The sequence below is a fragment of the Chiloscyllium punctatum genome, chromosome 49 (assembly GCF_047496795.1).
Source record: "Chiloscyllium punctatum isolate Juve2018m chromosome 49, sChiPun1.3, whole genome shotgun sequence".
Classification (NCBI taxonomy): domain Eukaryota; kingdom Metazoa; phylum Chordata; class Chondrichthyes; order Orectolobiformes; family Hemiscylliidae; genus Chiloscyllium; species Chiloscyllium punctatum.
The window spans coordinates 20,635,304-20,652,584 of NC_092787.1; the positions used below are offsets into that span (position 1 = coordinate 20,635,304).

The window sequence follows — 17,281 nt, forward strand, 5'->3', positions numbered from 1 at the left end:
ATTTACACAGGCATCACTATACTCTGGGGGTATTTACACAGGCATCACCAGACTCTGGGGGTATTTACTCAGGCATCACTATACTCTGGGGGTATTTACTCAGGCATCACTATACTCTGGGGGTATTTACTCAGCCATCACTATACTCTGGGGGTATTTACACAGGCATCACTATACTCTGGGGGTATTTACTCAGGCATCACTATACTCTGGGGGTATTTACACAGGCATCACCAGACTCTGGGGGTATTTACACAGGCATCACTATACTCTGGGGGTATTTACACAGGTATCACCAGACTCTGGGGGTATTTACTCAGGCATCACCAGACTCTGGGGTATTTACACAGGCATCACCAGACTCTGGGGGTATTTACACAGGCATCACCAGACTCTGGTGGTATTTACACAGGCATCACTATACTCTGGGGTATTTACACAGGCATCACCAGACTCTGGGGGTATTTACACAGGCATCACCAGACTCTGGGGGTATTTACATAGGCATCACCAGACTCTGGGGGTATTTACTCAGGCATCACCAGACTCTGGGGGTATTTACTCAGGCATCACTATACTCTGGGGGTATTTACTTAGGCATCACTATACTCTGGGGGTATTTACACAGGCATCACTATACTCTGGGGGTATTTACTCAGCCATCACTATACTCTGGGGGTATTTACACAGGCATCACTATACTCTGGGGGTATTTACACAGGCATCACCAGACTCTGGGGGTATTTACACAGGCATCACCAGACTCTGGGGGTATTTACACAGGCATCACTATACTCTGGGGGTATTTACACAGGCATCACCAGACTCTGGGGTATTTACTCAGGCATCACTATACTCTGGGGGTATTTACTTAGGCATCACCAGACTCTGGGGGTATTTACTCAGGCATCACTATACTCTGGGGGTATTTACTCAGGCATCACTATACTCTGGGGGTATTTACTCAGGCATCACCAGACTCTGGGGTATTTACACAGGCATCACTATACTCTGGGGGTATTTACTTAGGCATCACCAGACTCTGGGGGTATTTACTCAGGCATCACCTGGATTTGGGCTATTTAGGGAACACTAGTCTCTGGGGGAATTTCCATCAGAGGTTACTGGCCTCCGGGGATATTTATGCAAGGGTCTGTGGGCTCTGGTGTCATTTAAATTGAGGATCAATCCCAGATACTAGGAAGACTGAAATAAACAATTCTCACAAACTACAGAGTAACATCTATCCGAACAATTACAGCAGGGTGCTGCTCACTGTCACTTTGTTTCACCCAACCATATCAACATCTTGCAATTCCTTAGCCCCTCATGTACTTATCTAACATTCCCTTAGCTCCACATTCTATCTAGACAAGTTAAAGAAGGAGTCATAACTTACTCTGTGTTATTTCCTGTTGATTGTCTGTTGTCCATTTGCCTGTGACTGTTACAGCCTTGTTCCTTGGACTCTCAGACAAACTCTGCCAGTGAACTACAGCTTCCACGTGTGAAGGAGATATCAGTAATAGGTTCGAAAGCCGTGCGTTTGAGGCACATCCAGTGGTACAAATCCATCACCAACCTCATCATGGCTCCCTCCAGTTGCCCCTGTTTTGAGGTGAAGTAACTAGCTGACAATGGAAGATTTACACAGCTGAGGTTACCAACCAGAGAAAAGAGCTAAGGAGGACATCTGGATATTAGCAACTGGATAAAGTACTGAAACGCATATTTGCTGAGTTATATTAGTTTTGTTAAAGTTTAGTTTCTTTCAGATGGTTGGTCTGGGTGACTGTCAAATACAAAGCAGTCGATGCAGTGTGGGGATGACAGCTATCAATATCCTGGTGATGAAGCTCCATGTGGACAATAAGAGGTATTTTGACAGAAGACTGTGCGCCAAGGTCACAATCACGATACATGGCCAACAGCAGATCATCCTATTGAAGCCAAAGCAGTTTATGAAAATGAATGGAAATAGTGTCAGTCTGGCAGGCAAGTCATTTTCTGTTTCATTACTACTTTGTGCAAGTCCAGGTTTTGTGTATGAACAGGAGAGAACCCATTCAAAACCGAAATTGCTGGAGAATCTCAGCAGGTCTGTCAGCATATGTGGACCTTTTATCAGAACACTGGAGAAATTCTGAAAAAGGGTCACTGGACTCAAAACCATTTCTCTCTCTGCAGATGCTGCCAAACCTGCTGAGTTCCTCTTGCAACTTCTATGCTTTTTTTTTCAGATTTCCTGCATCTGCAGTTTTGGTTTAGGAGAGAATCCAATTCGATTTCAATGGGGGAGGGGAGGAGTGGTGCTGAAATCAGGAGTCCAGGGCCATAGACTTGCTTGGAAATGGACAACTTATTTCATTCACTGTAACTTCAAGAGGGCATTCCAAGCAAAAGTGAGAGACTTTTACTGGAGAGCAAATAGTTTCAGGAGAAGCTTTTTTAAAATGTGTGACTATACAGCAGTGTTCTACTGGAGTATGACTCCAGGTTGTTCTCTTGCCTTAATGTGGGAGCCAAGCATATCAGCACATTGCTGAAGCATAGGGTCACATACAATGAATTGAAGGGTCTCCTTCTAAGCTGCAGTATTCTGTGGTCTTAAAGGGGTCACATTCACTCCTGTCCAAATGAGCTATGGTAATGAAGAGCAGAAGTTCCAGGTTGGTTCATTTCTTTCTGTCTCCAGTGGACCCAGAAGCAGATTCAAATTATACTTCCTGTGCTGTCCTGATGCCAGGCTTGTACCTGGGGTGACTCCGTTTTGCAGAATGTGTCGTATCTACACCACTGGGCTATCAGCAATGTCCTCCTTTGGTTTTCATTGATACAGAGACAATGTGCTCTGCCTCTAAAGAGCAGAAGGTGGTATCACCTTTTCTCTTCATTATGTATTTTCTTTTTCAGAAAAGATTGATGAAAAGATTGATGGGCGGCACGGTGGCACAGTGGTTAGCACTGCTGCCTCACAGCGCCAGAGACCCGGGTTCAATTCCCGCCTCAGGCGACTCTCTGTGTGGAGTTTGCACATTCTCCCCGTGTCTGCGTGGGTTTCCTCCGGGTGCTCCGGTTTCCTCCCACACTCCAAAGATGTGCAGGTCAGGTGAATTGGCCATGCTAAATTGCCCGTAGTGTTAGGTAAGGGGTAGATGTAGGGGTATGGGTGGGTTGTGCTTCGGCGGGGTGGTGTGGACTTGTTGGGCCGAAGGGCCTGTTTCCACACTGTAAGTAATCTAATCTAAAAAAGAAGACCAAAATATAAGAATGTGCAATAGTAATTTTAAGCACAACTGAGCTAATGTTAATTGGCGGCTTTTCCACACATGTGTCATATGCATCAATCAGATGCCAGCTCTGGATCACTGTTAGCACTGTTACCTCTCAGCCAGAGATTATGGGTATAGACTTGAACTCTTAATCTAGGGTATACTTCAATGCAATACTGAGGGAACATTCCATTGGCAAAGGTGCAATTTTATGCTGTGATTGCCTCCTAGTCCATATGTTGATTCTAATTTTGCTCATGTTACTCTTACTCCTTAATAAATTCGATTTTTTAGCGTTTAGCCTGGGATCTACAGCCCACTGGAACAGAAAATGAGCATGGATTGTAATCCCGTACTGTCATCATTCATCATGTCAATGATCAGTGAGTTTGTTAATCTCCTGGGTCACGTTCTATTTAAAATAGCCCATGAAAAGAGGTTTGCTTCTCTTTCAGAGAAAGAGGGCTCTCCTATTCCATTGGTCACACTGAAGTTGACTTGGATCAAGCACAAATCATTAAGACATCAAAAACTAGGTAGGCAGAGACCAGTATGGTGTCAGGTAGATGAAAGCAAGGAAAACAAAAATTAGATGATCAAGCTACAATGAAATGCAGGCACCGCCCTCACCATTTCAGCAATTGCCCCTGCATAACATCCTGATAGACCACCAATTGGCAATTATTTTGGTCAAAGGATAAATACATAGTCACAGACAAACACTGTGTCAATGAGAGACACCTGTTTGATAATTCAGATCAAGTGACCCAATTTTGAGGGCATTTGCAATTGACTGAAGCTACAGAGTATGGTGGGTCAAACACAGTGACCCACTGCAGGATTTCCGAGAGACCGAGGTAACACTGGCTATCGAATATAGCACCAGGAGTCCTGTTGACCCTGCAGAATCCTCCGAACTAATATATGAGGCCTAGTACCAACGCTTTGAGAGATATCTCAGACTAGTCAAACAACAGCCCGACGTAGTCAGATTCATGGAGTCAGACTTTAATAGCCAATGTGCCAAATGCTACCATCACTTTCCCTGAACATGTCCTGTATCACTGTCAGGACAGACCCAGCAGAGGTGGCGGCACAGTGGGAAACAGTAGGGAAGGAGTTACCCTGGTAGTCCACAACATTGACTCCAGACATTGGATTCAGACTAGGGGACACGGAATGTTCTGCTGATTACTATGTACCATCCTCCCTTGGGTTACCATTGACCAGAAACAGAACTGGACTTACCATATAAATACAGTTACAAAGAGCAGGTTAAAGGCTAGGAGTCTTACAGCAAGTAACTCACCGCCTGACTCCTCAAAACCTGACTACCGTCTACAAGGCACAGGTCAGGGGTGTGATAGATTATTCCCTGTTTGCCTGGATGAGTGAAGATCCAATAGCACTCAAAAACCATTACACCATCCAGGACAAAGCAGTCCACTTGATTGGCACTGCACCCACTCCCTCCGTCATCTGTGCACAGTAGCAGCAGCGTGTACCATTTACAAGGTGTACCGCAGAAATTAACCCGAGATCCTTAGGCAGCATCCTCCAAACTTATAATCTCTACCAGCTAGAATGACAAGGAAAGCAGATACACCACCATATGCAAGTTCCCATCCAACCCACTCACCAGCCTGACTAGGAAATATATCACCGATCAGTCAGTGTTGTTGGGTCAGCATCCTGGAACTGCATGCTTAACGGCATTGTGGAAATACCTACACCAAATAGAGCAATTCTAGAAGGGAACCCACCAACACCTTCTCAACCACAGTAAATGCGGGCCCAGCCAGTGACGCTTGCATCATCTGATTCAATTGTAACAAAAGATTCTAGTAGAGGGTGGCAGACTTATGGTACCCAGGGTGAAGATGGAGTCCATTCTCCATTCCAGATCCTCTCCCCTGCTGCTGCTGTGGCTGGCTATACATCTGAATCTCATTCCTTACCCAGACACGGGAGCACCCTTCTCCAATGACCGAGCATTCTGTTTCTCCTGGTGACGCGGTATGAGAAGTAGCACAGCATTTTATTTGGTGCAGTGCCGTCGGAGAATGGCCAGAATAAAACGCTGCTTGACTCTTGGTGATGTTTGCTGAAAATGTGTTGCTGGAAAAGCGCAGAAGGACAGGCAGCATCCAAGGAGCAGGAGAATCGACATTTCGGGCATGAGCCCTTCTTCAGGAATGAGGAGAGTGTGCCAAGCTGGCTAAGATAAAAGGTAGGGAGGAGGGACTTGGGGGGAGGGGTGTTGGAAATGCAATAGGTGGAAGGAGGTTAAGGTGTGGGTGATAGGCCGGAGTGGGGGTGGGGGCGGAGAGGTCAGGAAGAAGATTGCAGGTTAGGAAGTGGTGCTGAGTTCGAGGGTCGGGACTGAGACAAGGTGGGGGGAGGGGAAATGAGGAAACTGGAGAAATCTGAGTTCATCCCTTGTGGTTGGAGGGTTCCTAGGCGGAAGATGAGGCGCTCTTCCTCCAGCCGTCGTGTTGCTATGATCTGGCGATGGAGGAGTCCAAGGACCTGCATGTCCTTGGTGGAGTGGGAGGGGGAGTTGAAGTGTTCAGCCACGGGGCAGGGGTTGGGTTGGTTGGTGCAGGTGTCTCAGAGGTGTTCTCTGAAACATTCCGCAAGTAGGCAGCCTGTCTCCCCAATATAGAGGAGGCCACATTGGGTGCTGCGGATGCAGTAAATGATGTGTGTGGAGGTGCAGGTGAATTTGTGGTAGATATGGAAGGATCCCTTGGGGCCTTGGAGGGAAGTAAGGGGGGAGGTGTGGGCGCAAGTTTTGCATTTCTTGCAGTTGCAGGGGAAGGTGCCGGGAGTGGAGGTTGGGTTGGTGGGTGGGGGTGTGGACCTGACGAGGGAGTCACGGAGTGAGTGGTCTTTTCAGAACGCTGATAGGGGAGAGGAGGGAAATATGTCCCTGGTGGTGGGGTCCGTTTGGAGGTGGCGGAAATGACGACGGATGATACGATGTATATGGAGGTTGGTGGGGTAGTAGGTGAGGACCAGTGGGATTCTGTCCTGCTGGCGATTGGAGGGGCGGGGCTCAAGGGCGGAGGAGCGGGAAGTGGAGGAGATGCGGTGGAGAGCATCGTCGATCACGTCTGGGGGGAAATTGCGGTCTTTGAAGAAGGAGGCCATCTGGGTTGTACGGTTTTGGAACTGGTCCTCCTGGGAGCAGATGCGGCGGAGACGAAGGAATTAGGAATATGGGATGGCGTTTTTACAGGGGGCAGGGTGGGAGGAGGTGTAGTCTATGTAGCTGTGGGAGTCGGTCGGTTTAAAGTAAATGACCATGTGATTCGGTCGCCCGAGATAGAAATGGAGAGGTCTAGGAAGGGGAGGGAGGAGTCTGAAATGGTCCAGGTAAATTTGAGGTCAGGGTGGAAGATGTTAGTAAAGTGGATGAACTGTTCAACCTCCTCGTCGGAGCATGAGGCAGCGCCGATACAGTCATCGATGTAGTGGAGGAAAAGGTGGGGGGTGGTGCCAGTGTAGCTGCGGAAGATGGACTGTGCCACATATCCTACGAAGAGGCAGGCATAGCTGGGGCCCATGCGGGTGCCCATGGCTACTCCTTTGGTTTGGAGGAAGTGGGAGGATTGGAAAGAGAAGTTGTTCAGGGTGAGGACCAGTTCAGTCAGTCAAAGGAGGGTGTCAGTGGAAGGGTACTGGTTGGTACGGCGGGAAAGGAAGAAGTGAAGGGCTTTGAGGCCTTTGTGATGGGGGATGGAGGTGTAAAGGGACTGGATGTCCATGGTGAAGATAAGGCGTTGGGGGCCGGGGAAGCGAAAATCATGGAGGAGGTGGAGGGCATGGGTGGTGTCCCGAACATAGGTGGGGAGTTCTTGGACTAAGGGGGACAGGACCGTGTTGAGGTATGCAGAGATAAGTTCGGTGGGGCAGGAGCAGGCTGAGACAATGGGTCGGCCGGGGCAGTCAGGTTTGTGGAGTTTGGGCAAGATGTAGAAATGTGCGGTGCGGGATTGTGGGAATATGAGGTTGGAGGCAGTGGATGGGAGATCCCCTGAGGTGATGAGGTTGTGGATGGTCTGGGAGATGATGGTTTGGTGGTGGGAGGTGGGGTCATGGTCAAGGGGGCAGTAGGAGGAGGTGTCCACGAGCTGGCGTTTAGCCTCAGCGGTGTAAAGGTCGGTGCGCCAAACTACTACCGCGCCTCCCTTGTCTGCTGGTTTGATGGTGAGGTTGGGGTTGGAGCGGAGGGAGTGGAGGGCTGCACGCTCCGAGGGTGAGAGGTTGGAGTGGGAGGGAGGGGTGGAGAGGTTGAGGCGGTTAATGTCGCAGCGGCAGTTGGCTATGAAGAGATCGAGGGCGGGTAAGAGGCCAGCACGGGGTGTCCAGGTGGATGGGGTGGGTTGGAGGCGGGAGAAGGGGTCGTCAGAGGGTGGGCGAGAATGCAGGTTGAAGAAGTAGGCGCGGAGGCGAAGGCGGCGGAAGAATTGTTCGATGTCTCGTCCGTTATCATTTCCGCCACCTCCAAACGGACCCCACCACCAGGGATATATTTCCCTCCCCTCCCCTATCAGTATTCCGAAAAGACCATTCCCTCCGTGACTCCCTCATCATGTCCACACCCCCCAGCAACCCAACCTCCACTCCCGGCACCTTCCCCTGCAACCGCAAGAAGTGCAAAACGTGCGCCCACACCTCCCCCCTTACTTCCCTCCAAGGGATCCTACCATATCCACCACAAATTCACCTGCACCTCCACACACATCAGTTATTGTATCCGCTGCACCTGATATGGCCTCCTCTATATTGGGGAGACAGTCCGCCTACTTGTGGAATGTTTCAGAGAACACCTCTGGGACACCTGCACCAACCACCCCGTGGCTGAACACTTCAACTCCCCCTCCCACTCCACCAAGGACATGCAGGTCCTTGGACTCCTCCATCGCCAGACCATAGCAACACGACGGCTGGAGGAAGAGCGCCTCATCTTCCGCCTAGGAACCCTCCAGCCACAAGGGATGAACTCAGATTTCTCCAGTTTCCTCATTTCCCCTCCCCCCACCTTGTCTCAGTCCCAACCTTTGAACTCAGCACCACCTTCCTAACCTGCAATCTTCTTCCTGACCTCTCTGCCCCCACCCCCAGCTTAAGATTATATCTAAGAGAGTTGGGCACATTTTGTGCCTTCACGTCTTCCACACGCAGTTTGTTACAAACTCGGACACAGCTGTGAAAGTAGGTGAAGGTGAATTTATACTTTATACATTACAAGATCATTCCTAAGGTGTGTAGGTTAGGTGGATTGGCCATGCTAACAAGTGTTCAGGGATGTGCACATTAGGTAGCCATGACTTGGAGGAGCTGGTGTTGGACTGGGGTGGGCAAAGTTAAAAATCACTCAACACCAGGTTATAGTCCAACAGGTGTATTTGGAAGCACTAGCTTTCGGAGCACTGCTCCTTTATCAGGTGGTTATGGGTTAGCCATGGTAAAAACAAAGAAGTTACAAGGATAGGGTGGGATGCTCTTCAGAGGGTCAGTATAGACTCAATGGGCAGAATGACCTCTTTTAGCACTGTAGCGATTCGATGATTCTAAGATAATGTTTTCTTTCTGTCCCTAAGCTAACGTTTATCAAGTAGTACCAGAGGAAATGTTCTTGTTTCACGACCAAATATATATATACCTCTGGGTAGATATATTATCACAAACGAAGGAAATTCTGTAAGGTATGTTGCTTTAATTGTTTACCGGCGATACAAAGTTTAATCGATATCTTTGCCATAAAAGATTGGGTACATTGGGTCAGTTCATTAACAGTTCTGGCTTCTGCTTGTGCTTCCTCTGGTGTTTCGCAGCATTTCACGCCCAGCTTTTTGCTTTTTCCTCACCCCTCTTGCTGATCAGTATCTACAGTCAGCTTCTGCTGGCAAGACACTATGCTCCCTTTCTCCCTATTTTCCTCGCTGTACCTGTGCTATCAGATTGTGGGTGAAGCAGATTTTCCATCAACTGAACAATCAGACGTTTTCACGTTAATGTGCACACTTGCCATGTCCTCTATTCCTCTGCCAAGCTACACTACACGACATGAAATTCCAGTGTTTTATTTGACTCAATGCTGACCTTAAAACGCCATATCCTGTACATCAGGCAGGAACCTATACATACATCTGCACCATTTCATACGTCCAACCCATCAGTGCCAGAACCCTTATTTGTGCCTTTTTCTTATATTCAGAGACGGGAGGGGGGCATCGCTGACCCATCTCTAAGTGCCCCAGAGGGCAGATAAGAGTCAACCACATTGCTATGGGTTCGGAGTTACATGTAGGTCAGAGCCAGTAAGGACAGCAGTTCCCTTCTCTCATGAACATTAATGAATCAGATGAGTTTTTCCTGACAATTGACAATGGATTCACAGTCAGCATTAGACTCTTAATTCCAGATTGTTGTTAAATTCAAATTCTACCATCTGCCATGGTGGGATTCGAACCTGGGTCCCAAGAACATTACTTGGGTCTCTGGATTAATAGTCCAGTGATAATACTACTTGTCTATTGCCTGCCCATTTCCTACAATTTAAATAGATTTAATTTGAAATCTTCATCCGAAGGCACAAATCCCTCCCCAGGCTTTTCCCTGCCATTTATTCTGGAACCTCCGCTAAACCTTTGCCCCATTCCCGTCCTCTGGCTCTGTTCTGTCGTCTGTCTCAATCCTCCAGGCCATCCCTGATGTTAAAGCTCTCAGCCCAGTCATCTGTGCTCTCTGGGACACCTTCGCTACAGCTCCTTTCATCTCACTTTTCCCACCCTTAAAAAGACCTCATCAGACACATCTCTTTCACTTTGACATCCTGAGTCATATCTTCTAACTGACCCACAAAAGATTGTGTCTTCATTTTTACACAATGTTACAATGTGGGAAGTCTCACTCTCTCGGTGAAGGTGCTGTATTAAAATGCAGTTATTCATTTCACGAGAGCAAATATTGTTTTACATACTGGAGAGCAAACCGCTGATAGCCAGGTCTGTGCTGAGTGAGCTGAACTGCAATTAGATTTGATTAGATTACATTCCCTACAGTGTGGAAACAGGCCATTCGGCCCAACAAGTCCACACCTACCCTCCAAAGAGTAACTGACCCCTGACTAATACACCTAACACTGTGGACAATTTAGCATGGCCAATTCACCTAACCTACACATCTTTGGACTGTGGGAGGAAACCAGAGCATCTGCAGGAAACCCATGCAGACACGGGGAGAATGTGCAAACTCCACACAGACAGTCGCCCGAGACTGGAATCAAATACGGGTCCCTGGTGTTGTGAGGCAGCAGTGCTAACCACTGTGGGTGCAGTTCCCTAGTTAAAGGAAAGGAAATTCTCAGCCAAAGATGTTGACTCCTGATTATGAAGGGCAGGACAAGACTCAGCTTTGATCCATGGTATCAGCCTAAAAGTAAGACTCTACCACGTGATAACCCTTGAGTCTACAGGGCTGCCAGTAAATTTGCAAAAACCAGTAGTTTTTAAGAAAGGACAGAGCATAGCACAGAGGAACAGGAAGCAGTTATTTAGATTCTCTAGTCTATTCTGATCTAAAACCTAATCCCATTTACCTACCTTTGCTCAAATTACATAATACATTTGCATTAATAAACATCCACCAACCGCAGATTTAAAATTCATTAATCAGCTGGCATCAGTTTCACAGTAAAAGAATAGAGAGGGTGGCATGGTGGCTCAGTGCTGCCACGCAACGCCAGGGACTCGAGTTTGATTCCAGCCTCGGACGACTGCCTGTGGAGTTTGTACATTCTCCTCGTGTCTGCGTGGGTTTCCTCCGGCCTCCTCCCACAATCCAAAGAAGCGCAGGTTGGGTGGATTTGGCCATGCTAAATTCCCCATTGTGTTCAGAGATGTGTAGGTGAGGTGCATTAGTCAGGGGTAAATGTAGAGTAATGGGCAGGGAGGGGGAATTTGGGGATATGTAGAGTAATGGGCATTTGGGTGGGATACTCTTTGGAGGGTGGGTGAGGACTTGTTGGGCCGAAGGGCCTGTTTCCACACCGTAGGGATTCGATGATCGATGGGAGATAACATGTAACTAGTTAAAACACAGTGGGACTATCCCAAGTTTGACCCCCTCCACTGGTGTGATTCTTTTAATCAACCTGTTCAGAGATGGTATGACATAACTCAGGAGCAGGTGGGTTCTGGACCTGAACCTGAATCTGTGCCTCTTGGCTCAGAGGTGGGGATACTATGATTGAGCACTCCCCCTCACCTCCACTAGCTTGTGTTAAAATAGCCAATTAAGTAATAGCTATGGCCATTAAAATGGGTCTCACTGCTTCTGGGGGCCAAAAAAAGAAAGTCATGGAATTTGATCTGGACTGTTTCTCAGCAACTCCATCTGGAAAATGCACTTTTGTTGGGAAACAGAGTGAGTACAGGGTTGATTGATGAAAATAGTCTGTTGGCATGCTGAGTTTGGGCTCACATAGTGAACAGCCACATGGATACTAAGTGCAGGTCACTGCCACTCTGCATGTCCTTATGACAGTTGAATCCCTACAGTGTGGAAACAGGCCCTTCGGCCTAACAAGTCCACACCAACCCTCCAAAGTGTACCCCACCCAGACCCATTCCCTTACCCTATTACTTCACATTTCCCCTTGACTAATGCACCTAACCTACACATTCCTGAACACTATGGGGCAATTTACCATGGCCAATTCACTTAACCTGCTGCACATTTTTGGATTGTGGGAGGAAACCGGAGCACCCGGAGGAAACCCACGCAGACACGGGGAGAATGCGCAAACTCCACGCAGTCGCCCAAGGGTGGAATCGAACCCGGGGCTCTGGCGCTGTGAGGCAGCAGTACTGACCACTGAGCCTGAGAGAATATTTTCTCCAAATGAGAATTTGAATATCTCTAGTGAAGAGTATTAAAATAAAAGACTTGCATTTATATAGCACCTTCCAGAGGTACTAGACACCCAGAGTTCGTTATATCAGCTACATAATTCGAAGGATGTTGTAATATAGGAATCACAGCATCCAGTTTGTATCCAGCAAACTTTCACAAGCAACAGTGTGATAATGATCAGATCATCTGTTTCTGGTGATGCTTAATTGAGGGATAGGTATTGGCCAGTGCAGGAGATAACCTCTCTGCCCTTTTTCCAAAATAATACAATGGGATCTTTTACATTCACTTTAAATGGGAGACAGGGCCATGGTTTAACAGGGCCATGGAAAGACATTGTGCTTGATGGTGCAGTATTCCCTCAGACTGTCAGCCTTAACACTTGTCCTCATGTCAGGGTAGGATTTGAACCTACAGCCTGTGGTTGCAGAGGTGAGAGGTTATCCACTGAGTCACATCTGCCACCTGGTCAGTGAAACTTACACCAAAAATAAAGAGAGGCAGCTTGAAGCAGTGACCAGTGTGAAAGGTCAAGTCCCAGAGGACTGTTGTCTCATTGGAGAGAGATGACTGCTACTTCCTGACGCTCTGTTAACAGCCACATTCCAAACCAATGTCCTGAACTTTCTATAAGGCTGTACACCTCATGTGTTCCTATTCAAGGAGTTTCCACAGGTTGGAAAAAATAAATTATATGACCAACAGTTACAATAAATAGCTTAATTTTGAAAGGAACTCTTTATAGGCTGCATGAAGATTTAAGTTTCTCGCCTTCTCATATGATTTCCTTGCCTCCTGTGCAAGAAAGGCAAGCAAACATTAATCAATATCCCCAAAAAGACAGTCACGGGATGGGTTGAAGGCACATCTGCTGCTGGCTACAGGTGAATGGGATGTTGCTCACTCTCACATCTGCTGGATTGTTTTCATTGTTACACCATTCTAAATGAACACGTGCTTTTCTCCCAGGGAACACACTGGAGTAATTTCCTGCATAATCAAAATGAAAAGTGATGTAAATATCTAACTGGCTGGAAAAAGGACAAAATTCTGTTGGGTGTAAATTAATCTCAGTCGTCCTTTCATGGCCATGATGATTTGATGATCAGACTTGACATCTTTTCGAAAGTTGAAGAGTGTGATGCTGGAAAAGCACAGCTGGTCAGGCAGCATCTGAGGAGCAGGAGAGTTAATGTTTTGGGCATAAGCCCTTCCTGATGCTTTTCCAGCAACACACTCTTTTGACTCTGATCTCCAGTATCTGCAGTCCTCACTCTCTCCATCTTTTAGAAAGTGCCGAGAATAGACACAAGGCAATAGGATCACATAGACACGGCCGCATATTGAGTTGTTGTCAGCCTGTGCAAGTCGGCCAGTTTGATCAGGCCCCATTCCTCATATTTACACACTAAAGTTCTCTATCGTCTTAGTCAATGACATTTCAAACCCGACTTATTTCATGTTAATTTCAAAAAACTTTCTATAGTGTAATAATCTGCTTGTATCTTCTAAGGTTATGCCACATTTCAAGCATGCATGTAGTCTAATCAAGCAATGGAAACGAGGTATATTATCGTATGGTCTTTTTCAAATTCAGATTGATGTGAAGGTAGTGCTGTTGGACTGGGGTAGATAAAATCAGAACTCACACCACACCAGGTTATAATCCAACAGGTTGATTTGAAATCACTAGCTTTAGGGGCGCTGCTCCTTCGTCAGGTGACCTGGTGTCATGTGACTTCTGACTAATTCAGATTGATGCATAAACAAATGACAGATTATCCAGTAACAGATAAATTACTTCTGCCAGTAAGTATATTTTTAAAAATGAAAATCATGATTTTCTTACCATTTAGTAAATATTTCATTTAATTATTTTCCTTTCCAAAGTGCATTACCTCATACTATTGATACAAAATTGAATCTGCCACCTGTTTGCTCCAATTTCCAACTCTCCTCGTTCTGTACTTATATTTAATTTCTGGTCTGTTTTAAAAGGTGCATTTCTTGGCTTGTCTGCTTCATGGAAGCCACAAGAGAGGGAGATAGGCCACATAAATACTTTGGCAAACCAGCAACAAATTGTTGGCTAACACATCAGGACTCATGTTCTAATCCAGTTTATCCAGCACTTCAGCACAGTACACATAACTATATCAGTTTTCTGTCTTTTAAGAAGGGATGGTTAAATCTTCAGTGTGCCCATATTTGTTTTTACCTTTCCAATTGACAGTGTACAGTCTTGCAGACTATGCTGTGACTTTTTACAATTTATATCAATGACACAGATGAGGGAATGTAAAGGGGCAAAGGAGAAATACTGCTGTATGAAAAGAGAGTGCTGATTGGTTTGCATGTGGACCGCAACTTCCCCACCAATCAGCATTCTCTTATCGCATAAAATGGTCCCCTTTCCTCCTGATGGGAGCCAGATGGAAAATTTCCACAAAACGCATCTTTTTTTGTTAGCAATCTTCAAGTTCTGTACTACCAGACTAGTATTTAATCTTACCTATTCCCCAAATTCTTTTCAATGATGCCTCACTGCACAAAAAAATTAAACTCAAAAAAAAAACTTCACTTATAATTCATGCAGACACTAGCAACAAGCGTCTGCAGGTCAAACCCCCTTCGGCCTGGTGCAAGATAAATCGCCTCCTTTCCCTTCGCTTACTACAGCAGACCGCATTTCTGAACTCAGAAGGACAGCACTGTGTCAACGTGTTCTCTTTTGCATAGGTATTTTCTGGGTCGGCTATCTTGAATTACAGGCAGCCTTCAACTCATGTCTTTCTTGTACAATTGTACCAATGGACAGGAGCACTCATCAATTTAGTTTAATTATGAATCCAGGCTATGGAACTGTAAAGCTATTGCTGCCCACAATAACTATGATGTGGAGGAGCTGGTGTTGGACTGGGGTGGACAAAGTTAAAAATCACACAACAAGGTTTATTTGGAAGCACTAGCTTTTGGAGCACTGCTCCTTTGTCAGGTAGCTGTCTATTTGATGAAGGAGCAGCGCTCTGAAAGCTCGTGCTTCCAAATAAACTTGTTGGACTATAAACTGGTTTTGTGTGATTTTTAACTTTGTCCACAAAGATTAGTCATTTCTTAACCAATAGCCACCTTAGTTGGGTGCCAGTTCAAGCCCAATTTGCTTGGAGTTAATTTCAAAAAGACCTACTACTGTGTAATAATCTCCTTGTATCTTTTAAGATTCTGCCACATTTGATGATTGGCATTGGCCCTGCCCCCCACATATCAAAGCGTGGGATACTCCATCATTAACTGGGACATTACAGTGAAGTCCAACAATACAAAGTGATTCAAGCGCTGGAGCAGTGCACTAATTATTTGATGGATAATTTGGATAAGGTTTAGAAGCTGGAATAGTTGGGGGAGATAGTCAGCGACGTATCAAATGAGGAAAGCTGTCAACTGATGGAGAAAGCAGTTGTTTAAAATATTAAACATCATTGAGTCTGGCAGGAAGGAAGAGAAAAGAATTTTTTTGGGGTGCTTAAGTTCCTAAAGATACCTCCATTTTCTGTGACATTTCAATTTTATTTTCTTATCTGGAAATGGCCAAAACCACCTTCAGAATTTAATCTGGTAAATTAGTTTGTGAATTTACAATAATCTTTCTTTGCCTGCAGGTGTTAACATCTACTAGAGTAGATGCTTTCTATATATTACTACATTTTGCACATGAACGGAGTGTTGAAAGACTATTCACCTTGTTATCACTGAGACACAAAGAGTGCAATGTCTCCCTCCAGTCCCACAACTCTAATATTCATGATATAAATTTAAATATTTACACAGTTAGTCAATTATCTATGGTTGGCTTAGAAAACAAAACATATTCAATGAAAATGCAAACTAGTTAATACATACAGCTCATAAAAAGAAAGCATAAATAATTATCCCATTTAAATACCTTAACATACATTCTAAGTAAAGGAAAACAAGAAAACAGATTTCTCTACAGAGATTAAGATTGAAAAAAAGGTTTGATAACTGTTTTACGACATGGGGTAAACTCTCCTGCTTAATGTAAACCAGCAACACAGAAAGGATTTATCCCATGCAGCAATCTGTGAATATTCGAGTGGTCAAGAACTACTTAAAGTAAAAATTAACAACCTTATTTCTTAAAGTATAACAGAGAATAATTAACTAATAACGATTTACAACTCCTTCCTCTAACCTATCTTTTATCTTCCCCTCTATAACACTAGTCCGATAAAACGCCTGATAAAAATTTACAAAACAAAACGTCTTATCTCAAAACCAAGCAACTTTCAGTTTTCTCTGTATTCCTGCCTTTTTTTCTTCTTCTTGGGGGACTCCGCTTCATAGGTTACTGATCGATAAAGGTACACTTTAGAGAGCTATTTTCTGGGCAGTCTCTACATGCTGGCTTGACAGCTCTCCTCCCAACTGCTCAATTTTCCCAGGTTTTATACCCCCAAAGCATCAGATTGTGTCATTGGCAATTCAAAGATTGTCAATATACTAAATTCAAACTGGATTGGAATTTGGTATTTTTCAGGGTATAATTTAAACTGATTGGCCTAATTTGAGTCTGCTTTGTCATTTCCAGGTAACCAGCTACCCCAGTAGCTGGAGCACATGTTACATTGTATCTTATTGAGAACACTTGGTGCTGACACTAGTAGTTTTTAACTCTCTTAAAGGTACAATATACCCCACATCTTCATAACACTGTTAGTTCTTAATGGCAAAATAGGATAAGGGTTGGGTGTTCAGATGCTGTCAGTATGGCACTCTGGCACTCACTAGAAGGTCTCTTTTTTGCCTGGAGCACTGAGGGCTTAGAAAGGTTTATAACATCACAAGGGGTATAGATTGGGTGAATAGCCAAGATCATTTTCCCATGGTAGGGAAGTTCAGAACTTGAGGGCATAGGTTTAAAATGAGAGGGCAAAGAATTAGAAGGTGTCCAAGGAGCAATTTTCTCATACCGAGGGTGTGTGCATGGAACAAGCTGCAGAGGTGGGTACAATTACAATATTCTGGATGGGTACATGAATAGGAAGGGTTTAGAGGGATATGGG

The 17,281-nt window shown here is 45.4% G+C and overlaps 1 protein-coding gene across 1 annotated transcript; it reads left to right on the forward strand.

Moving 5' to 3' along the window:
* Nucleotides 1-1,775: 1,775 nt before the first annotated feature.
* Nucleotides 1,776-15,581, forward strand: ptrh1 (peptidyl-tRNA hydrolase 1 homolog). The gene is given in 5 exon segments (XM_072565591.1): nt 1,776-1,995; nt 8,882-8,931; nt 8,934-8,986; nt 13,167-13,212; nt 15,417-15,581. Coding segments are annotated over 5 exon segments (534 nt in total).
* The last annotated feature ends 1,700 nt before the right edge of the window (nt 15,582-17,281 follow it).